The sequence below is a fragment of the Corythoichthys intestinalis genome, chromosome 21, assembly GCF_030265065.1.
Source record: "Corythoichthys intestinalis isolate RoL2023-P3 chromosome 21, ASM3026506v1, whole genome shotgun sequence".
NCBI classification, from domain to species: Eukaryota; Metazoa; Chordata; class Actinopteri; order Syngnathiformes; family Syngnathidae; genus Corythoichthys; species Corythoichthys intestinalis.
In genome coordinates, this window is record NC_080415.1 from 22235767 (window position 1) to 22260255 (window position 24489).

The following is a 24489-nucleotide window of genomic DNA, read 5'->3' on the forward strand; positions in this document are numbered from 1 at the left end:
GCCAACTAATTTACTAGTTGTTGCAGCCTTAACCTTTTAAAACGTAGCATTAGGTCAAGTTTACCACCTTATTTGTGCATTTTGAGGCAGTTTAACACCAAATGAACAAAAAATACTTTTGTCAATCTTAACAGATGGCATGAAGCTCTGAGCGTGTACCCCAGAACAAACAAGCAGAATCAGAAGAAGAAGCGCAAAGTCGATCCAACAACTCAGCAGGTATTGCCTACAAATGTTTTCTGTTCCATATAATTTATATCGATAAAGTTACACAGTTCAAAGGGGTTTTAGTCCAACCACAATGTAGTACTGTTGTGTCTTCTGTCTGTAGTCGGTGCGCACACATTTTTCCTTTGAGGTCTATTGTCTGGTTCCCCTAATGACGATGCCATGAATTTACTGACATTACATAACTCATTTGCAGAGGAAGCGGTGATTTCAGAGGCTGTTTTATAGACTGTTTGGGTCCCCAAAAGCCTCTTTAAAACATTTGGGAGACACAAAGAAAAACTCCACTAAAAGGCTCAGGATTACCAAAAGCTCCAAACAGTGATTTATATCACTGTGGGAGTTATCACGTCAGCATGTGTAAACAAGGAAATGAGGACGTAAGCGTGTGGTAAAACAGACGAACGAAAGTGATGAAACTCTGGGAAAATGACGACAAGTTCCAATCCTTATGAGAGTTGTGGTTCAGCATAATTTACGGGGATTGGTGGGATTTGAAAGAATTACGCAAGACTGAAACATCGCAAGATCATTGGGGACTGACCGGGATGACCTGCCCAGTGTCCTGTGGGATTTAGGGATTACACCACACAATTTACCAAATATTTTTGGACCACAGATAATCCATTATACATTTGGACAAATACACACGTTATAAAAGATCAAGACCACAAAATGGGGATAATTTTATTCCGCACCATATAGTTTATATTTAACGATGATAGCTTTTTTTGTTTTTGGTTGGCAGGGGGAGGTAACTACAATCCAGTGTTTTTGTACTAAGGACATGAATGGACACCCTGTGAGTTAAGCCCTCAACCCCGCTTCACCGCTATAAATGCAAAAGCAGATTATAGATTTTACTGTACACTCAATCGAGATCAAGGCCAATACAATGAACATTCAGAAATGCTCAGTTGTAATAGTTGCATGTTGGTGGTGATTGAAAACAATGGGGTTGAAAAATGTTTGGTCTACATTGATTCTAAATATTTTCTTTGTCTTACATTATTCACTTCTGCTGTCTTTTACAGTGGTATGAAAGTATTTGAACTTTTTGGAATTCGTCAAATTTCTGCATAAAATCACTATCAAATGTGACCTTTGTCAAAATCACACAGAGGAAAATACAGAGTCTACTTTAACTAAAACCACCCAAACATCTATAGGTTTTCATATTTTAATGAAGATAGCGTGCAAACAATGACAGAAGGGGGAAAAATAAGTGAACCCTCTGCCTCAGGAGACTTAAAGAGCAATTGAAACCAATTTTTACCAAACATTTTAAGTCAGGTGTGTTTCCAATCACTGATGATTGGTTTAAAGCTGCCCTGCCTACTATAAAACACACATCTGTTAAGAAATGTCTTGATGAGAAGCATTGTCCGATGTGCATCATGGCTCGGTTAAAAGAGCTGTCTGAAGACCTGGGTTCATGGATTGTTGATTTGTATAAAGCTGGGAAAGTATACAAAACAATCTCTAAAAGTCTGGATGTTCATCAATCGACAGTCAGAGAAGTTGTATATAAATGGAGAGAGTTTGGCACTGTTGCTGCTCTCCCAAGGAGTAGCCGTCCACCAAAGATGACGCCAAGAGTTCAGCGCAGAATACTCAGAGAGGTAAAAAAAGAACCCTAAAGTGTCTGTTAAAGACTTACAGAAATCTCAGGCACTGTCGAATATCTCTGTGCACACATCAACTATATGTAAAACTAGCAAAGAATGGTGTCCATGGGAGGACTCCACAGAAAAAATACATTGTTGCTCATTTAACGTTGGCAGGCACCTGGAAGCATGGTGGAGGGACCATCATGATTTGGGGATGTTTTCCTGCCTCAGGGCCTTGACAGCTTGCAATCATTAATTAATGGAAGAATGAATTAAAAAGTATATCAGGATGTTTTGCAGGCCATCTGTTTACAGGTGTAACTAAAAAGAGGATGGATGCTGCAACAAGACAATGATCCAAAACAGAAGTAAATCAACTTCAGAATGGCTTCAGAAGAACAATATACACGTTCTGGAGTGGCCAAGTCAAAGTCCAGACTTGAACCCCTTTGAGATGCTGTGGCATGACCTAAAGACAGTGATTCATGCCAGACATCCCAGGAATCTTAACTACAGCAGTTTTGTAGAGAAGAATGGGCCAAGATTAGTCCTGATCAATGTGACAGATCGGGGGGGGGAGGGGCAAAATATTAAATGTGATGGTTGACTTACCCCCCCCCCCCCCCCGTCATTGTATGCATACTCAATCATACTATTGATTCTAAATAAGTCATTAAAATATGAAAACTCATAAATGTTTGGGTGGTTTTTGTTAAAGCAGACACTGTTTCATCTGTGTGATTTTGACAAAGATCTAATCACATTTCATGGTTATTTTATGCAGAAATGTGAGAAATTCTTAAAGGTTCAGATACTTTTTCATACAACTGTACTTGTAACATCAAAACGTTGAATAAAATGGTGATTTCAATCTGTTACTGCACTTTTTGGGCAACCATATTGTGACTTGTCATCTCTAATCAGCCAATCAGTTAGGGTTCTAGTTGGACTTTGAAAAAATTTGAATTCACTTTTTATGCTTTCAGAAGTTGTGAACAGTTGTTAAAGGTGCCTTTTGTGTTTTTTTCTCCATCATGGATGTCACTGAAGAGATTTTTCCAAGTTCACAGGGCTGCCTTGTGCTTGTACTTGATATGGATTTGTAGTTGACTTCACTTTCTTGCTTTTTTTTCCTAGTCTTGTTGTGACCTTGCCTCCCATTATGTCCTCTCATCCTCCCTCCCACTCCTTCCGTCCCAAACCCCTATCCAGGAACCAGGCCCTGCCAAGGTGACAGTGACGAGCAACAGCAGCAGCAGTGGAGGCAGCAACCCGTGTCTGCCCAGCAGCATCGCAAATGCAGAGTGTGTCCCGATGAGCCGTACCACTCTGTGGCAGGAGGAAAACCGCTGGAGTCGGGCTGCCATCCCTTGTAGTCGTAGTGCTTCTTGTCTCAGCCAACTGGGCCAGAGCCAACCGGACTCCACTGTCACGACTCAAGATGGTTAGGACTGATTAGAACACGTTGTTAGCGAACTGTAGCGTCTGCAGAAGAATTATTAATAATTAAATCAGTTTGACGCTAGTAAATATTCTATTCATTTGAACTGGGAGGGTTGGCAGCAAATGAACAAATGTTAATGTATGCCAATCCCCCAAGTTCAAATTGATTGGACGCACCGTAAAGGCCAGCCAATGATTTGGACAAATATTCGAACCTAATTACTTAGCTATGGGATAATGGGATATACTGTCCAGGGTGTCCATAAAGTCTTTTTACCATTTCAAAAATTTATTAAAAATGCAACTGATTAGATATTTTATTCAGATTTGTTCTATTGTATTCAGCGTTTATTGAACTTTTTTTTTTATTTTTTTTTTTACCTCTTTTAATACACTTCTACATGGGCACCATTAGTTGGACGAAGCACAAATGACTCTTCTGCAAATTTTTACCTTGACCTTTTAACTGAATATGTGGCACCACAACTGAATGACCTTCAACCATCATTTTTGAGCAAGATGGTGCACCACCACATTGGGGGCTGCATGTTTGCGGGTTCCTCAATCAAACATTTCCATACCGATGGATTGGAAGGGATGGGCCAATTCCTTGGCCGCCACGTTCACCAGATATCATTCCCCTGGACGTCTTTGTATGGGGCTATGTTTAAGATATCGTGTATCGAACAAAGATAAGGGACATTACTGACCTTAAGCGAAGGATTACTGATGCCATGGCCACAATTGTTGAGGCCATGCTACAGCGAACATGGCAAGAAATCGAGTACCGTCTTGATGTGCTTCGTGCAACGAATGGTGCCCATGTAGAAGTGTATTAAAAGAGATTAAAAAAAAAACTTCAATAAACGCTGAATACAATAGAACAAATATGAATAAAATATCTAATCAATTGCATTTTTAATAAATTTTTGAAATGGTAAAGAGACTTTATGGACACCCTGTATAGTTTGTATAGTATTATTATAGTATAATTTATATAGTAAACATTTATTCCCTGCATAATATACCGTTAAGCCCTTTTTCTTGAATAGAAAAAAGGTGTATTTTCATATCTAAACATATAGGGCTGCAACTCATGATTTTACATACCGGTAATTAATTGGACAATCGCTTAAACGATTAATTCGATAAGTGTCACTTTTTCAATTACTTTCACATTTTACCTTGAAGTTGTTTAAGGCATGTCCTTAGTAACAATGAAGACAAAGTGGATGACTATTTCCTTCAAAAATAATATTTTATGACAATTTCCTAACTGTAGTCTACAACTGTATTGATTATCAAATTCGATGACAACTAATGTATTATCCATTTTAATCGATTAATTGTTGCAGCCTTATTAATAAGCTACTTTAGACAGTAATGGGCAAAAATGTGAATTGTTGTTTTCCCATAGTAAAAGCAGATTTTTGTTAATGTCCTTCTTGCACTTACAAAAATATAATGAAGAAATCTGATATTTACTACTGAGAAGTAATATCTATGTTATAATTCAAGAATTTGGACAAGTTTAAGGTGAAGAAGGTCCGAAGCAATTAAGTAGTTGTCAAAATAGTTGTCGATTAATTTGCTAATCGATTAATTGTCTCACCTCTACAAACATAAATTGAGAACGAAAAATTGACGGTACTGTAGTAATGACAATCTTGGAAAAGTGAATTATCCTAAAATTAGGGCTGTCAAACGAATAAAATTTTTAATCGAGTTAATTACAGCTTAAAAATTAATTAATCGTAATTAATCGCAATTCAAAGCATCTATAAAATATGCCATATTTTTCTGTAAATTATTGTTGGAATGGAAAGATAAGACTCAAGATGGATGTATACAGTACATTCAACACACGGTACATAAGTACTGTATTTGTTTATTATGACAATAAATCACCAAGATGGCATTAACATTATTAACATTCTGTTAAGTGATCCACGGATAGAAAGACTTGTAGTTCTTAAAAGATAAATGTTAGTACAAGTTATAGAAATGTTATGTTAAAACCCCCTCTTAATGTTTTCGTTTTAATAAAATTTGTCAAATGTTCAATCAAAAAATAAACTAGTAGCCCGCCACTGTTGATGTCAATAATTACACAATGCTCATGGGTGCTGAAGCCCATAAAATCAGTCGCACCCAAGCGCCAGCAGTGGGCGCCAAAACTCCAAAAAACACAAGTAACAAGTGGACATTGCACTGTGCTGTCATTTTAATCTGTTTAAGCGGGGCATGTGCGTTAATTGCGTCAAATATTTTAACGTGATTAATTAAAAAAAAAAAGTAACGCGTTAACGCGATAATTTTGACATCCCTACCTAAAATACATAAATATTATTAGTTTCGTGTTTTTTTCCTCAAAAATAGGAACCCAATTCTTATGTCATGCATGTCGGCACGTGATAATTTGGATAAGGTTTTGACATAACCCCCAAATACATACACGTATGTTGATTTCAACATCTATGCAGAAAATGCAAATTGATAGACATTGTCATAACGTTTGATGAAAACGCTAGGTGTTTATATTTGACTTGCAGACGGTGGCACTATGGGCACAGGACGCAAAGTACGAGTGGAGAGTGGTTACTTTTCCCTGGAGAAGACAAAGTCTGATCCCTCTCCAAAACCCACTCAGCATTCCCAACCAGTGCAGCAGCCCCAGCATCTACCCCTGTCCTCGTCGACATCTTCCTGTTCTTTAGGAGCATCCAGTCCCAGGTACAGTTCTGAGCCCGAACCACCGATTTCCCCCTACCCCCCCTCTCCGGGACCCCTTGCATCTCCTAGCTACTCCACCATCAGCTCCTCCCAGAGTTCACTGGACTCTGAACCCAGCAGTAGCGCTACTCCCAACTGGGAGGGCAACAGCGTTAGTGGAGGGAGCACTAGTGTGAATAGTGCAAGTCGTTCAGGCAGGCAGTATGCGGCACTTTCGGACGTGCCGCGAGCACGCAGGATGACCTACCGCGAAGCCTTTCATTCTAAGAAAAAGCGACAAGAACTCAGAGAACGCACTCGGAGCCCTGGACGGGAAGAGGTGGCACGGCTGTTTGGAGAGGAGCGCAGGTGAGAGCAGGCAGATAGACTGGTGTCTTGCATTGCAAATATATAAAACGATAACAAATACTTGAAGACCCTGTAAAGTAACCTTTACATGGACTTTATGTATTTGTGACTAAAACTGAGCTTGTCTGCTGAAGCGCAATGGAAAGATGAGAATTAATGACTTAAAGCAGTGTTTCACAACCTCTATATTTTTCATGAGACAAATCTTACAGCACGCCACCATATTAAATGGAGTATACAGATATATATAAATAATATATATGGCGGAAAACACTCAGCTGACTAGAAGTTCTACTCTGAGACCCCCAATTTGCCAAATTTCAAAATCGTCTGATATGCATGTGTGATACATCATTGGAAAGCTTAAAATCTCAATTTTCTGGGGGAAATAAAATTTTGAACAGGAGTTTTTTTTTTTTTTAAGGTTTTTTAAACGGCAAAAGACTATCTGGAGGTGAGAGCACGCGAGAGCAGAATTAAAGACGCCATGACTTTAATGAGATATTATCACGTACTTACCTTGTTTCAATCCAAAAACTGCATGTAGCATGTATCACTGAGTGTCAAGACACAGTTGTGAATGGCCACAGCTGGATTTGGGGGGGATTGTATGGGTGAAACATGGTAATATAACAAGGGTCGCGATGCAGAAATCGCAGACATCAAGGAGTGGTTGAGATTTTCTTTTTCATATATTTACCCTTTTAAAAGTTATTTTTCTATTTTTTTTTGTTTGGATCGATTATTTATCATCTAACATATCGGGGAAAATGCGACAGTAACAAAAACAATCAAGCAATAGTTATGAGGTAGATATCCGTGACTTTTACGAACACCATTATTTTCATTGTGACGTCATTTGTTTAAAAGTTTAAAACATGCGAGTGAATTTTTTTTTTTTTACGAAATATTAGGTATCAATTAATGATTCTAAACTAAAAATGACAGACATTTTGAATAATAAATATAATTAATGACCTTCGTTTTATGGCTGGGTTGAAACAAAAGCGGTTGCGCGACGTCTGTAAACGGGTTTTCAGGGTAAAACGGACATTAAAAATAGTTCGGGGGCTTAATGCGCCATGAATCTGCTATGGCAGCGTATAGACACATTGTTCTCTCAAACACAACAGTTTTGGCTTAAAATATAGCAGTTTCTTTTAAAGAGGAGTGCAAGAGCAGAAACTGTTTTTTCAGTCTTGTCTGTGTTTTCTGCCATATACTGAAATATGTTAATCTATTTTCAACATACAGTGTGGAGCAGAAGTGTTTGCACCCACTTAGAAAATAGGTAGAGGTCTGAAGTTTCAATCATAGATGCATTTCTACTCATAGAGGCAAAATCTAAAAAAATCGAGAAATCACATTGTATGATTTTTAAAAAATAATTTATTTGTAATTTACTGGGGTTCATAAGTATTTGTACCCTTGAGAATCAGTAATGATTATGACACTCAGAGCTGTCAATCTACCTTAAAAGTCCACCTTTACCCATGAGTAACCACCTACCACCCATTTGAGCTCATTATTGTCACTTGTGCACCCCACAGTCAGTCATAATCCAACTGCTACCATGGGCAAGGCCAGAGAGGTTTCAAAAGACACCATAGAAAAAATTGTTGAGCTCCACAAAGCTGGAAAAGGCTATGAGACAACTGGAAAGTAGCTTGGTGAGAATAAATAAACAGGTGCAGCAATTGTTAGAAAATAGAAAAGGCTAAACATGACTGATAATCTACCTCAGACTGGGGCACCATGAAAAATTTCCCCATGTGGGGCATCTCTCATAATGAAAAAATGAGAGCTCAGCCTAGAACTACATGGCAGCAGATGGTCAGTGACCTGAAGAGAGCTGGATGCACAGTGTCAAAGGCTACTGTCAGTAGAACACTACGGTGCAATGGTTTCAAATCATGCTTTGCTCAGAAGTTTCCCCTGTTGAAGCCAGTACATGTGAAGGCCCGTCTGAAGTTTGCCAGGGACCATCTGAATGATGCAGAGGCGTCATGGGAAAGAGTCATGTGGTCCAATGAGGCCAAAGTAGAACTTTCTGGTGCAGACTTTACTTGTCGTGTGTGGAGGAAAAAGAAGGATAAGTACAACATGCCTGTCAAGTTGTACGGTTTTGGCGTAATTTGTACAAGTGAGCGCTAATTTTTAAATGTGTACGCCGTACTTTCAAAATCTGTACGTTTTTCGTGCATTACGTTTTTTTTTCTCCGTTCGGATTTTGTCACCATTTCGGGAATGAGACAATGTGCATTACTACGTTGGTTGAATGACGCGAGAAAAGTCAGAGACATGGAAAAGGAAGAGCGGGAGTGGGAAGGATACATATAGAACTACATGCAAAATGACACTCGGCAGCGTCAGTAAACGGCCGCCATTTAAAAGCAGTAGACTTCTCAGAAAGGCTCTGTTGTAGTGAACATCCCTAGCGAACCAAAGTAACTTTTTATCTTAAATACTCCTAAATCGGTCAAATCTTGACTTGAATCGATCTTTAAATGGTGAAACAGTTTTAAAACTTTCACATTTCAAAAGTAGACAGAAGGGTACTAATACAAAAACAGGAGCAATTTTAACAAATTTAACAGTTGATTCACAACATTAAATGACTTCCACACTTAGCAAAGGTTACTATGTTTTTTTGTAACACCAGTTACTTTGCCAACTAACTAATTACTCTTACATTCAGGTGACTGAGTTACTAAATTACTTTTTAGAAGTAATTTGTAACTAATTAATTTCTTAAAGTATTATTAACAACACTGTTAATAAAGATGACGTCTGCAGAATGGAAAGTGTCGAAAGCAAAGATTTCATACTGCAACTTGCCTGCAACTATTCCTGATCACTTCTTAGAATTAGCAAAAGAAATGTTTCCCGACTCAAAGATTGCATCGGTTAATTAATAAATCAAGTTAATTTTATCAGTTGACCTTTTAAATTTATAATTGGACACACTAACGAACTACATTCAAGTCAAACTGAATTGCGAGCTGAAGTGCCATGACGTGCAACCATCAAGACATGATAGAAATTGCCAAAAGTGTTACATACAATTATAACAAAAGTCACAGTTAAATTTTAGTAATCATGATGTAGCTGAAGATATTGATTGTTCTTTGATTGCACCAGGTTATAAGTGACAACATTACCAACAAATTGATATTATTTTTAAAAATTTGAGTTCTATTTTTGTTTCATATTGCACGCGATATAAAACGTAAGATTAGTCACCAATTTGTAAGGGCATACGTCACTATTTGTAAGATTTCCAACGGCCTCGGGTTGACAGGTATGGTACAATCCCAAGACACACAACACCATCCCCACTGTGAAGTATGGAGGTGGAAACCTCATGCTTTGGGGCTGGTTTTCGGCAAAGGGGACAGGACGACTGTACTGTATAAAGCAGAGGATGAATGGTGAAGTGTATCAGCAGATTTTGAGCCACAACCTCCTTCCCTCAGTCAGAGACTTGAAGATGAGTCGTGGCTGACCAAGGAGTGGCTCCGTATAAAGCATATCAAGGTTCTGGAGTGGCCTAGCCAGTCTCCAGACCTCAATCCAATAGAAAATATTTGGATGGAGCTGAAACTTCGTGTTTCTCAATGACAGCCCCGAAACTCGACAGATCTAGAGAAGATTTGTGTGGAGGAATGGGCCAAAATCCCTGTTTCCATATGTGAAAACCTGGTGAAGAACTAAAGAAAGCGTCTGACTTCTGTAATTGCAAACCAAAGCTTCTGCACTAAATATTAGCACTGATTTGCTCATTGGTACGAATACTTATGAACCCCAGTAACTTACAAATAAATTATTGAAAAATCATACAATGTGAGTTCCGGATTTTTTTTAGATTGTGTCTCTATTAGTGGAAATGCATCTATGATTGGAATTTCAGACCTGTATCTATTTTCGAGTTGGGTGAATTTGCAAAATCACAAGGGGTGTAAATACTTCTGCTCTTCAGTGTACTCTCTAATCCTACTTTAATGGGAAATCTGTACATGTCTATTTTAACGCTAAGCTGAAATACACGCCGAATCTGAAGAAATGAACTTTTTTGTACCAACTAAGGGAAATTTCCCTCTAACGGGCACAGAGGTTGGTAATCACTGGCTTCAAGTTGCATGCCAGCATTTTAATATCCCCGCCCTACGGTTGTACTCTCTCTCTTTATTGATTTGGGCTGTGGGCCTCTCACTCTTGCCATCTTTGCTCGATGATTTTGTTGTTTTCATCTTTTCCAGGGGCTTCTGAACTGAGCTCATGCTCAAGCAACCCCTCCACCTCTGTCCCAATGCTGTTTCCTGCTGGTCACCGTTGATTCCTGCTTTCTTTCATTTCATCTCTTCTCTGCCTGGGAGCGCACACAAGCACCCTCATTTTAATACAAATGCTTGTATTAATGCAAACACACTTTTTTCCATGGTACATTGTTTTCTTCCTTTTTTCCTGATGCATTAATCAATTTTCGGTGCCTTAAGGTAATACCGCCGTAAGTTGTCATTGCTGCTACTTCTGGAAATTGAGCCATCTTCCAGTCGTAGAAAATTCAACTGAAAAATACACCCTTTATGTATCTTCAGGTTCATCTTTTGGGGAGACACCACATTAAGTTGCCCAAAGTTTTCGGGGGGTAAAAGGGGGCTTTTTTTAAAATTAATTTTTGTCCGGATCAATTCTGCCAGGATGGCAGTCAGTGTATTTCTCATGCTGAACTCTGAAAAGGACTTTTGACAACAGCTTAAAACTTTTTTTTACTAATCAGAAAAATGGTCTCTCTGTCTCAGGCGTTCGCAAGTCATAGGCCGGTTTGAAGAGAGTCCAAATGTGGAGCGCATGGACACGAGTACCTCCGGCGAGCCGTCATCAAAGGTCAACAATGTGCAGCGACAAGGTCGCAGTGAGAAACGCTATCTGGCTGACAAACATGTACGCGGAATTTTTGCAGACTGCTTTGTTTACTCTTATTGTGACACATTGAAGGATCATTTGGGGATTTTTCTATTGTTGTAGGACATGTCGTCATTGGATGCTGGAAAGGAACACTCGGATCCAAATGGGTGCAGCTCAACTTTTGCAAACTTAAGACGAGCCAAATCACTTGACCGTAGAGTCACCGAGTCTGCGATGGCTGTGAGTTTCTGACGTCTTTCTCAAATATACTTTAAAACAGTGTTTCCGTGTTAAAGAACTATACATGGATTGTACTTGACCTGGGTAATCCAGCTCCACTGCTGCATGGGAATGTGGCTTGACGTTTGTCTTTCTTATCTTCCCCTCTGCACCGTGGTTTGAATGGGGAAAATCTTTTTTTTTTTTTTTATTATTTATAACGGTGCGGAGTAGACGATGACAAATGACTAGAAGGAAAAATAGTTTGGACATTTCTAGGTGTCAAAAGACTGTTAAATGGCCCTCTTGCAATATTTTGTTAATCTTTGGAAGTATGCCAAGGGTGAAGGACAAGGTCATTGGGATGACATCTTTAAAAGACCAAAATACACTGAAACATTTTTTATCCCAATACAAATTTAAATAAGCACGGCACTAAGTGTTGGTCATAAAAATGCCCAAAGGGCTTTTATCATTCAAATCTTTATTTTTAACTATGAAGTACAAAGAGGGATCACACTCCTCAGCCTCCCCAGTAAAGTCTATTCAGGGGTGCTGGAGAGCAGGGTCCGTCAGGAAGTCGAATCTCGGATTCAGGAGGAGCAGTGTGGTTTTCGTCCTGGCCGTGGAACAGTGGACCGTCTCTACACCCTCGGCAGGATCTTCGAGGGTGCATGGGAGTTCGCCCAACCGGTCTTCTTGTGTTTTGTGGATTTGGAGAAGGCGTTGAACTGTGTCACTCGTGAAGTCCTGTTTGGGATGATTTGGGAGTAAGGTTTACCGAGCCCCTTGGTAAGGGCTGCTCAGTCCCTGTAGGACTGATGTCTACGTTTGGTCCGCATTGCCAGCAGTAAGTCGAATTCGTTCCCAGTGAGGGTTGGACTCCGGCATGGTTGCCCTTTGGCATTGATTCTGTTCATAACTTTTATGGACAGAATTTCTAGCTGCAGCCAAAGAATTGAGGGGGTCCGGTTTGGTGGCCTCATCATTGCATCTCTCCAAATCTCGCTGGAGCGGTTCGCAGCAGAGTGTGAAGTGGTTGTGTTAAAGATCAACAACTCCAAATTCGAGACCATAGTCTTCAGTCGGAAAAGGGTGGCGTGCCCTCTTCGGGTCGGGGATTAGACCCGGCCTCAAGTGGAGGAGTTCAAGTATCTTGGGGTCTTGTTCACGAGTGAGGGCAGGAGGGAACGGGAGATCGACCGGCAGATTGGTGCAGCGTCTGCAGTGATGCGGACTTTGCACCGTAGCAAAGAAGGAGCTGAGCTAAAAGGCCAGGCTCTCGATTTACCAGTCGATCTACGTTCCTACCCTTACCTATGGTCACGAGCTGTGACTCTTGACTAAAATAACAAGATCCCGGATACAAGCAGCCAAAATGAGTTTCCTCCGCAGGGTGTCCGGACTCTCCCTTAGAGATAGGGTAGGAAGCTCAGTCATCTAGGAGGGACTCGGTGTCAAGCCGCACTTCCTCTGCGTTGAGAGGAGCCACCTGAGGTGGCCCGGGCATGTGGTTCGGATGCCTCCTGGACGCCTTCCTGGAGAGGTGTTCCGGACATGTCCAACTGGCAGGAGACCCCAGGGACAACCCAGGACCCCACTGGAGAGACTGTCTCTCGGCTGGCTTGGGATCCCACCGGAGGAGCTGGTTGAAGTTGCTAGGGAGAGGGAAGTCTGGGCTTCCCTGCTAAAGCTTCTGCCCCCGCGACCCGACCTAGGATTAAGCTGTAGATGATGGATGGATGGGTGGAAGTACAAACAACGAATTGTCATGTGATTTATTGTGTACATTCTTACACATAGGAACTGTATGTTTAAAAAAGAAAACTCCTGTCTTGGCCACGGATCTATGAAAGAAACTGTGAAATTGTGATATCTGGCATTTGTCTTTAGTAATTTTTTTTTAATATCGCATAAAATATATAGTGTACTCTTTCAGTGCCAATCATGTAGCTCTTTTCAACCTTCTTCTGTGAATTTAGCTGGCACTAGTAGACGTCCAATTAATTTAAAGTGGGACGGCTATCAGTGAATGAACTCATGTTTATTCGCTGCCAGCCCTCCGGGTTCAAAGGATAGGACATCTATCACCGTCAACAGCAGCCAGTGGGTTACTACCTTTGCGATTTTGGCCGCAGTTATGTTTAATTGACATTAGGATAACTAATGCCGCCTCTAAAGTAGTACCAGGCCACCAAAAAGTTTTGTGAGTACTTATGTAGCCTGATTTCCCCCTTTCACACATTACTCACTGTTAACCCCTTCCAAACTATGAATACACGTGTAAAAGTATCCTTTACGCCTACAAGTGGGATTAAAGTGTTGAACGCCAAGCTGCTTAAGGCTGCAAAGGTGTCCTCCCAAGGCTCGACTCTTACGCGTCACGTACTGACCCGAGATCTCCTCAGAGACTTAGGGTAATCACTGTGGTTGGTCTCTGCGATCGGTCTGCAGCTGCCAGGAACCCCACCCACCTACCCACCCACACACTGACAGCGCCGCCACCGCTGCTACTGCCATTTTATAAATAGCCGTCACTGAGGCAGTCGCAGTCGAGCGTTGCGTTCCCCCTGGGGTTGAGGGAGAGGAGCAGATTGTCAACACATGAAGGAAAGGCAGTTAGGTGTCACAATGACTCTCTGCCAGACGGTGACTCCCCACCTGAGGAAGCTAAACAAAAACAAGGTACTGTAGTGTGCACGTAGGGTCTTGCTTGGATGTGTTGTTGACATTTTACCCCGGCTTTAGGGTTAGTGCCTGTGCAGCAGTTCGTCTCTTTAACTGTCGTCACCTTTTGGCAGCTCCGCTGACTTGGCGAAGGCGGCGGACTGAATGTTGCACACACATTAAGCAGTTTAGTGTAAAGTCAATTGAATTTGCCATTGTCACACAAACAACGGGTCTTTTTGCACTAACCTTTACGTCAACAGACTGAATGTCCAATGAGGATTAAAACCAGATGGTATTTATTGTATGTCCCTTCATCTTTACTGCAGCCGGATCTGCTGAACTTCAAGAAAGGATGGATGACCAAGTTGTATGATGACGGAATGGTAATAGTCTTTGTGTCATAAGTTCTTTGTCTCATCTACTATGTAATTTGTATGCATACTTGGCTGCTGAAGTCACGTAATGTTTCTGCTTGCTTCTAGTGGAAGAAACACTGGTTTGTTCTCACAGATCAGAGTCTACGCTACTACAAGGACTCAATAGCTGAAGAGGTAAGAACTTTTTTGCAATATGTGTATCAATAGTACACATTCTAAAATCATGGTGCGCTTTTTCTAGGCGGCTGAACTGGATGGTGAGATTGATCTTTCCACATGTTATGACGTCAAAGAGTTCCCAGTCCAGAGGAATTATGGCTTCCAAATCCTGGTCAGTGTCGATTCTCCACTTCAATTGTGTTACGTCATTCATCACCAGTAAGGATTGAACACATTGTCAACCGTGTTAGCTCCGCTGTCTGTTGCCAGTCTATAAACAGCTTTAGACGCCATGTGGTGCAACTTAAGGTATCAGGTTTTGCTGTTTCTCTTTTTGAAATGATTCTTTGTCTGTCATGAAGGATGTCACTTGACTTGTCATCTCTCGATGACATCACAGTCTAAATTGGAAGCAGTCGTTACCACTCTGCGAACGCTCATACTGCCCTCATCCTACATAATCGGTACACAGTATAGCGTGTCGACTATAGGATGTTCTGTTTTTGGCTAATGTACATTTTCACCTCTTTGGAGATGTATCGTATTTCATATTAGATTTCTATTCAGTCCTAATGCTAGCTATATTCTTAGTTTAAAAGTAGCATTGAGGCCAATAACTTTTTGTTTACATTTTCTTTGAGTATCATCCCTGGCTATTTTTTGGCATATGTCAGAAATAGAGTAGTCAAAGGGATCGTCATGTCTTTGGCGAAGAACAACTTGGGTTTGATGTCAAGAAATTAATAACTCCAGTACAGGTATTTATATCTGTAATTCCTTCTCACCACAGTCAGCCTGAAACAGGCTGCACTGTAGAATTCAGCTTGACAACTCACATAAAGTAAAGCAATTACAGTGCATGATCTTGTTTCAATAGTACTGACAGCAATAGACGTCTAATCCATTTGAATTGGGAGGTGCTCGCAGCATGTTGAGTGTTGCTTATACGCTTTGTAACAGTTGATTGATTTATTGCTCCTGCATGAGCAGTCCTCAGAAATGCAACTCTCAAAATTAGGACTCCTGTATGAATTATACAAAGCAGACATCCATACTGCAGTCAGTCAAGAATTATAAATTCTTACTATTGAGATTTTTAGGATTGGTATAAATAGTTGACTGCAAATAGAAATGGTTTAAATGGATAGAAGCATGTAGGGCCCAGTTAAGATTGTGTTGATTGCCTTGATAATAGTCCTTAGAGTCATATTCAGAATTCTAGAACCATGGGGAGAATTTCTGATTTGCTAATGAGATCTTGTTTATTGACTAGCTGTTCAGTTTCAAAATTGTTGAAATGACTATAACAGTTGCCATGTTGTGATGTTCATTTCAGTCATGTGGAATATTAAGGAATTATCAACAGGATGTCTAATAAAGTGCTCAACTTTAACCCCTATTACAGGTGTTTTACAGCTAATGTAAACTGTAGTCAAGTTACAGTGGTACCTCGACATACGATCGCTTCAACACACAATCTTTTCAACATCCGACGTAAAATTTGACCTGCCATTTGTTTCTACATCCGACGACATGCTCGAAATACGACGATTTATGACAGTGCCGCAGTTTCTTTGTTTCCCCGCAAGACGGGCATGGCGGATTTTCTATTGAGAGAAATCAACATGGGTTCTAAGAATGTTAGTGCAGCTGGTGAAAAAAAGGAAAAAGGTGAGGCTTTTCATTGAAATGAAGATGGAAATGATAGAAAAATATGAGCGTGGCGTGTGAGTCCGTGAACTGGCTCGACAATATGGCTGTAGCATGTCTTAAGATCTTGACGGTCCTCTGACCTCCGTTCGCCAGTCTTTATAAGTTAAGGTGACATTTATTATGATTGTAAGAGTGCCAAAAAAATCGCCAGCTTCGTCAGTTTTTAATTATTTATTTCACGCAACATGCCTACTATCCGCCGCATTTGAAAATGAAAGTGAAAGTAAAAAGTAATCTCTCTGTCAAGTCAGCCACGCGGTGCATTCGGGTACATCATGCAAAACACATCCACCACATTAGAACCCGATTCATTACATCATTACAGCTATTACTATCATTATTATTATATTGTTATTCCAATTTTTATTCACAATTTATTTGTTTTCCCCTGTGTAATTGCTATTTGCAATTGTACCAGCAGCATTTATTAAGGATTTAGTGTAGGTTTTTGGGCTGTGGAACAAATTAATGGAATTATAATGTATTCTTATGGGAAAATCCTGCTCGACATATGGCCATCTCCACTTACAAACAAGGTCCAGGAACGAATTAACTTCGTATGTAGAGGTACCACTGTACAAAAATTGTGACACTAGAGCCAATGTAATTGCTGAATAAGGCTAGGTTCCAACTGCAGGTCTTAATGCCGATTTTTTTTGGGTCTCATCTGTTTTTTTGGGCATGCTCGTTCAGTTAGCTTTTGTCCATTGAGCCCGTTCACCTATTACACATGCGCACTAATTCGCAGTCCGACACGTGCTGAGCAAACTGACCCGCATGCGCAGAAGCATCAAAACAAATGATGGCTGTACATCATTCCACTGTGATATTTTGATTTCCTAATTGAGGACACAAATAACAGACATTAATAATACCAGTGTAGTCTTATATTCTAAGAGTATATGGATTCGTAGAACTCATGCACGCACTGTGCGTGACTGATTCACACACATAAGCCTTATGTGTGTTGGTCAGTTTGCCCCAACTCGGCCATGTAAGCAATACTGAAATAGAGTATTTGGCGCACAGAAAGAAAACCGAGCATTATCAGGCTTATCCTTCATTTTATTTTTTTTATGACTCTGGTCAAGTCTGTCTCCTGCGTGAAAGCAGAGTTCAAGCTAGGCACTAACGCTGATGCACAACTATCGCTGCCCGCCGCTCTAGCTCTTTGCTGACGTAATTGCTGCATGAATTCTGATTTGGGAGACTTGACAGTTCAGACCGCCGCCATGTTCTGGAAAAATGTGACCCAAATTGGGTTTAAACCAGATATGAAAGTGACCCAGATCGGATTTGAAATGGTCCACTTCTATGCGACTTGTCCCGTTCAGACTGTCAACTTGATGCCTCACTCGAATCGTAAAAGCATGAAAAATAAACCTAGCATAAGTGCCAAAAAAAAAGGGCTGAACACACTAGAGAGGTCATGGATTCGAATATTGTTTTTTTTTTGTAGAGTTTGGGTGTACTGCATATGCTTGTTGGGGGACTCTTGTTTAAAATACTAGTATAGAAAATGGGCCGTGTTCTTCTTTATGGTCCTTGAGCTGCAGTTTGATGGAAATCCTTTTCAATGGATTGTGTCATATCATTTTGTTTGTAATTTGTAGTTTGTAAATACCTCACTTAACATACCTTTTTTGAGCCAGTTACAATACGACAACTTCATGACTTCTACCATCATTAATAAAGACTTATGACTTAAGTATGCAAGGTGGTGCAGTACAGAAACCTGATTAACTTGATGACATTCATTTATGGAAGTTGAAACAAAAAAATCCTATACCTTTTAGGGTTACACTTAAAGTATTTTTATTGCTATTAGGAGTATAAGACATCCTGAAACAATAATTCTCCCCTGTGGGGGCCCATCGAATCCAAAATGTTTGCAAATCTATGATTGAGTTTACACAGCACAGTTATGTGGTGTTAGTTTGCATTACATACTGTATTACATGGAATGTAAATGTGCTTGAAGTAGAAATGTGTGATTTAATAGGCTACATGGTGCTAGTTTGTGGTTGCAATTACAGTCTCGCTTGAAGTTGTTGCTTCCAGCTTGGCACTCATTTGTAAACCACGTCCGCTCTGTTGTTTCAGTGTAAAGAGGGCGTGTGCACCCTGTCAGCCATGACCTCTGGTATCCGCCGCAACTGGATCCAGGCCATCATGAAGAATGCACGGCCCACCATCGCCCCTGATGTCACCCGGTAATACCACGAAAGAATTATCTCTTGCCCGCTGGCGGGTCCAAACGCCACTTTTCTCACCTACTTGAATTTAATCCCTTTCTCCTTCTTACCCTCTGTTTCCTCCTCCTCCTCCTTTTTCCTCAAATGGTGTTTACAACCTGCTTCCAGGAAAAACATCTCACTGAAACTATCCGTTCTGAAGCCCAGGTTGGAAAACTTCTGTGTTGAATATCGCCTCCCCCCATTGCCTTTTTCCTCAAAAAGTGATGTCATTGCACCGCAATGTCTGCCCTGGCCTGTTTGTCGTCCCACCCTCTGTCGTGTGACGTTGAGTCATGTCTCCTTGGGTGTTGGGACACTGTTTAGCCAAACAGCAATCAAGTCAACAAACTTAAATAACCCTGCTCACTCACCTTGTTTAACAGTAACTAACTTTGGGAATCAAGATGTAAACCTATGTCTGAAACATTGAGCATGCCAGTATGATCTCAGATTACGTGTTAATTAAAACGCTCCACCTCACACAAACGGAGTCACAGCCTGGTAGTGTGTCCATCAGGTTTAACCCTTCAAGGTGTGGTATTTTGGATATTTCTGCATAGACGCACGTTCACCTTGGGATACCTCTTTCTCACTATTGAGCGTCGTTTCAGCTCTGTGCCCCTAGCTGACCCGATTTAATGTGAAGCGACGTGATGTTGGTATATTAGACCCTTGTGTCACTTTTAAAAATTCTCCTGCCTGTCAATTCTAAACATGGCAATTCATCCAGTTTTACTGCAAATGCATTCTTCGCATTCAGCCGCTGTATAAATGGTATTAACATAGCAACTGGAGGACGGCGTCATCCATTGGGTTTATTTTAGTTTATGAGTGTAAACGCTAAAGCTACCTTCAGACCAACATGTTGTGTGCCTTACAAGTGCTTGGATTTTCATGTGTCTGTGTGTCTGTTTTTCTAAAACTACAATTGAATGACACAATATTGTGTCCTCTTCCATGGATGAAAATACATGGAGAAAGCCTGATGTGTATTTCTTTTTTTTCAATCCAGATCTGTCGCAGAGGAGAAGATAACAACGCAGGTCCTGCAGGTCAAGCCTGAGCCAAGCACCTCTTCTGAGCCCCCTAATTCGGATGGCCACAAGCATCCGAACAGTAACGGGGCGTCCTTCCCTTTATCAGAACCCCGTAAAAGCAGAGTTCGCGAGCGCAGACGGGAGGGCCGCTCAAAGACATTTGACTGGTCAGAGTTCAAAATTGAAAAAACGAACAAGCCGGTGAAGGAGCAAACAGACTCTGTCAACCTCAGCTCCTCGTCACTTTCCACCACCGCATCCTGCTGCTCTGTTACCTCCTCTCCTTCCTCGTCGTCCTCTCCGGTCTCTACCTCGGCCCTGCAAACTCCCATCGTGTCAGAACCCCACCCTGCCTCGACAGTAGATGATAACATTAGGGGGAGCACCCTGAGCCATTTGCCAAATACCACTCTTGTCACTTCCACTTTGAACACGATATCTCCCGTGCAGCCATCCTTACGAGAACGTCAAGAGCAAGGAAGGATGGAAGTAGATCACCCGTCAGCCTCGAACAATGTCGAGGAAGAAAAGTTCACCTTAACGTCAGGCGTGAAGGAGGAGATTGAACAAAGGTGGCATCAGGTGGAAACGATACCACTTAGGGAAGAGAAGCAAGTGCCCATCAACTCTGCTGCAGAGAGCTCCAACACTGAAAAATTGCCTGCAAATGAGCTCGCGGCAATGCTAGACAAAGAGGTAGGAGTTGTGAATCTGGTAATTGTATACTCGATTTAAAACAAATAGAATTTTTTTGAAGAAACTGCATGGGAATGTTTTCATGGTGGTCAATAAACTGTAAATTATGGATCACTTCCAATTTTTTGTGCACTTCAGGGTTGCACTTCATGTTGATTTTGGAGCAAATCTGTGTCACTTTTTGTTGATTTGGAGGCAATTCTGGATCACACCCTGTTGATTTGGAGTAGGCATGTGCCGGTATGAGATTTTGACGGTACGATAACCTTAAGCAAAAATACCGCGTTTTTAAGGTATCACAATATTGCAATTATAGCTCTAAAATGTGTTATTTTGAGATGTGTATGGGTTATTATTAGGGTTGTTCCGATCATGTTTTTTTGCTCCCGATCCGATCCCGATCGTTGTAGTTTGAGTATCTGCCGATCCCGATATTTCCCGATCCGATTGCTTTTTTTCCCCTCCCGATTCAATTCCAATCATTCCCGATAATTTTTCCCGATCATATACATTTTGGCAATGCATTAAGAAAAAAATGAATAAAACTCGGACGAATATATACATTCAACATACAGTACATAAGTACTGTATTTATTATGACAATAAATCCTCAAGATGGCATTTACATTATTAACATTCTTTTTGTGAGAGGGATCCACGGATAGAAAGACTTGTGACTTTGTATATTGTGACTAAATATTGCCATCTAGTGTATTTGTTGAGCTTTCAGTAAATGATACTGAAGGCCATGCCCAAATGCATGATGGGAAGTGGAGCCATGACAAGTGGAACCATGACTGTGCGTCGGGCTACCAATTCATATACAGTATCTTCTCTGCGATGGGCTATAATATAAGTTGTTAAGAAAAAGATCAAATGCTACCTTGCTTCTCCACATTGCTACCCATGATATTTCTAATCATAGGGAGGGGGATTGTAAGGCTTTAGCCAACTAAAATAAGGCTCCAAAGGCTGCTAAGATTCACTCTACTCATTGTACGCTGCCTTTTAGTTCTCTCTATAGGCAAAATGGCGCCATTGCAGATGGAGTGCAACAATGCAGTGCAACGTATGCATTAATTGCGTTAAATATTTTAACGTGATACATTATTTAAAAAATTTATTCCCGCGGTAATTGGGATAAATTTGATAACCCTACCATAAGCCTAAACTAAAGTCTCTGGAAAAGTGTAACATATTATGCCTGTAACGTTAATACAATTAGAAAATGATTTAATTAAAAAAATATATATATATATTAAAAAAAGGCATGGCTGATATTTTTTTGCCGATTCCGATACTTTGAAAATGACGTGATCGGACCCGATCGATCAGCATCTCTAGTTTTTTTTTTTTTTTTTTTTTCAATTGAACAGAATTTTATTTTACACAAAATATTTGCAAATTGGAACATCAACATGAATGAAATGTTAAAATAAATAAAATAACAAATATTTGAAATAAAATTGAAAAAAATAGAACTTATAGACTAAACCCCCAGTCACAACTCAAGTTGCTAGACATTAGAACAAAAATCATAATTTTCCATAAAAAAGTAAAAACACTTCTAAATAAAATATTGCAGGCACTTCACTGACTTTAAAGCTCCATCTCAACATTTTTTGAGACTTGCTCATTTTCTACATATTTCTCTCTCAGTCCAAGTTATGATGCAGGAATGTGAGTATGTTCACTTTTCTGGGTTAATATACCACTACTATTACCATATTGGCCCGAATATAAGACTGTGTTTTTTGCATTGAAATAAGACTGAAAAAATGGGAGTCGTCTTATATTCGGGGTCTAGACATTATACCCATTCACAACGCTAGATGATACCAGATATCATTGAAGCGAATGCTGAACTTGAGGGGTAATGTTCTATCATGACAGATCTCAGCTACTCTCAAGTTTAACCAGTTTGCATTATTTTATTGCAATATTTTTCCTTATTCAGATTTGTTTCAAGTCTACAGTTACAGTTAGACCTCACTTTAATGGTTAATGCAGTTATTGCAATTTTGTTGTTTTATCACAGTAGATTGGTTTATTTACATATCAAAAACCAGAAGCCATTCATTTACGAATGTGATTGCACTTTAGTTTACATATTTAAATGTTCAGCTATTAAGATTTGAATGAGGCAAAATAACATGCTTTTTCTCTCAAATATATTGTTATAATCATTTGTTTCGGATGTACTGTATAAAGATTAATTTGGTGTTCAAAAAGTTTTTTCAAACTTGAGTCTTGAAAAAGAGGGGGTCGTCTTATAATCGGGGCCATCTTATATTCGGGCCAATACGGTAATATTAATTTGTTTGATATTAATGGAGAATGAGCGCAAGAGACCGCGCGCGTGTATGACTTGTATCATTATTTACACATTAAACACACACACCCTCTCAACACAGAAAGTTGCAAGAGAGAAAAAACACTACAGGCTGTATTATAAAAATGTTATTTTGAACAAATGTTTACAATGGCTGAAGACTAAAAAAGCTGGCTAAAAACTAGAGAAAACTAGTTAGCCGTCTTGGCATGCTAACTAGTCATGTTAACAGCCTCGTTAACAAGCTTACGTTATGGCATTTGCCATCGATAGACACATGAAAGATGCTAGAGTGAACTCTCGCAGCTTGTGGGAAACGTTCATGACAGCTTTTACTTACCTTAAATTTTGTGTAAAGTAACAGATGATGGTCACAAAAATGTGAAATCATGCTGGAGGTGGTGCCTGCACGTCGGCTGTCCTTTCTCCTCTAAGCCGCGGCTGTCTGTTTCTTTTCAGTAGCCGAAATACTTCCAACACTAGACTATACTTTTTTTTAGGGGGCTTTGAAAAAGCTCAGGTGTAGTTTTGACAGCAACAGCAGTGTCACCGACACACAAGACAGAGCAACAACTGGAGGGGGAGGGATGAGCGCTGAAGCTCCAAGCCATTTCTTGCTGCATTTTTGGGACATAAAAATAGATAAAACCGTACGACAGTATGACGGAAAATTTTTGTGGTTTTGAAATCGTGACGTTTTCATACCAGGGTAAACCTTGGAACTGGTAATCGGCACATGCCTAATTTGGAGTCATTTGATACTGATTGTGGGTCACTTCTGGGCCACTTATTATTGATTTTGGGTGATTTTGGGTCATTTTCTGTTCATTTCAGGTCACTTACTGTTGATTTTGGAGCAATTCAAAGCATAGTCATAATGAGGGTATTGCTCATGTGCATTTTGGTAGTGTTCTGTAATGTTTCCCAAAACCATACTATATCTGTATAGAATTTCAATGAGTCTCCATAGAATTCTCCATTTCTGTTTTTAACTGGGACAGAAGCTAAAAGAGCTGGATCAACTTCAGAGACAGAACAGCATGTTAAAGGAGCAGCTGGAAGAAGCACTAGGAAGAGAACAAAGTGCCAGGGATGGCTATATACTGCAGGTACAACATTGCTTGATGTAATGTACCAACACTGGTCTAAGTTGTGGATGGAAGTGTTGGGATTTTTTATTGAAGTCAACATTTTGCCATTGAATGAACACAAGTGATCATATTTCAGTGCCATTGACGGGAATAAACGTACAATAATTTTTTGACTGTGAGGACTGGCGGCTATCATTCGCTGTCAGTCCCTCCCAGTCAAAGCTGTTTGAATATCTATCGCCAATATTGGCAACGAATGGGCTGATTATGTGTTTCTAGTGTAACATGTATGGGACTAACTGGTGAGGCTCTTCTCTGGGACTGATATGCATGGTTGTGGTGTATAGCATGTGTTTTACTAATGTTTTGTCACGGAGTCTCACATCTCCTGGGCCAATAATTGATCTTAACTGATATGCTTGAGGTGACAAATTTATCAAAGGGCCTTGCGCTGTGCTTTTTCTTTGTTTTCATCAGTGCTCTTTGTGTCTTTTCTTGGTTCTGGCATATCATGCATGTTATTGTGTTGCTCTTGTACAGTGCATTCTCATCCTTATGGCTTTTGGGGAACTAATGGCTTCTTGCCTATGCATGTTAAACAATATATATATTTTTTTCAAATGTATTTTGTTTCGCTAGCGTCTAAAAATATAGTGTCACCATGTTTTACAGTTTGTTTCAACACACC

At 40.2% G+C, this 24489-nt stretch overlaps 1 protein-coding gene across 9 annotated transcripts in view; it reads left to right on the forward strand.

Annotated features, from left to right (window-relative positions):
• Positions 1 to 24489, forward strand: part of si:ch73-103b11.2 (protein outspread) — an 80371-nt gene that overhangs the window by 41102 nt on the left and 14780 nt on the right. For 5 of the 9 annotated variants that reach the window (XR_009061785.1, XR_009061783.1, XR_009061782.1 and 2 more), the window contains exons 5-16: positions 135 to 219; positions 2976 to 3282; positions 5834 to 6362; positions 11165 to 11306; positions 11391 to 11510; positions 14486 to 14542; positions 14642 to 14710; positions 14778 to 14867; positions 18512 to 18621; positions 18772 to 18810; positions 19658 to 20378; positions 23712 to 23819. Coding sequence is in view for 5 of the 9 variants with exons in the window: in XM_057826415.1 (XP_057682398.1) it covers positions 135 to 219; positions 2976 to 3282; positions 5834 to 6362; positions 11165 to 11306; positions 11391 to 11510; positions 14486 to 14542; positions 14642 to 14710; positions 14778 to 14867; positions 18512 to 18621; positions 18772 to 18810; positions 19658 to 20378; positions 23712 to 23819 (2377 nt within the window). In the remaining 4 variants the exon portion in view is untranslated. The remainder of the gene's footprint in view (positions 1 to 134; positions 220 to 2975; positions 3283 to 5833; positions 6363 to 11164; positions 11307 to 11390; positions 11511 to 14485; positions 14543 to 14641; positions 14711 to 14777; positions 14868 to 18511; positions 18622 to 18771; positions 18811 to 19657; positions 20379 to 23711; positions 23820 to 24489) is intronic. The other 4 variants (XM_057826416.1, XM_057826419.1, XM_057826418.1 and 1 more) reach the window with 4 other exon arrangements.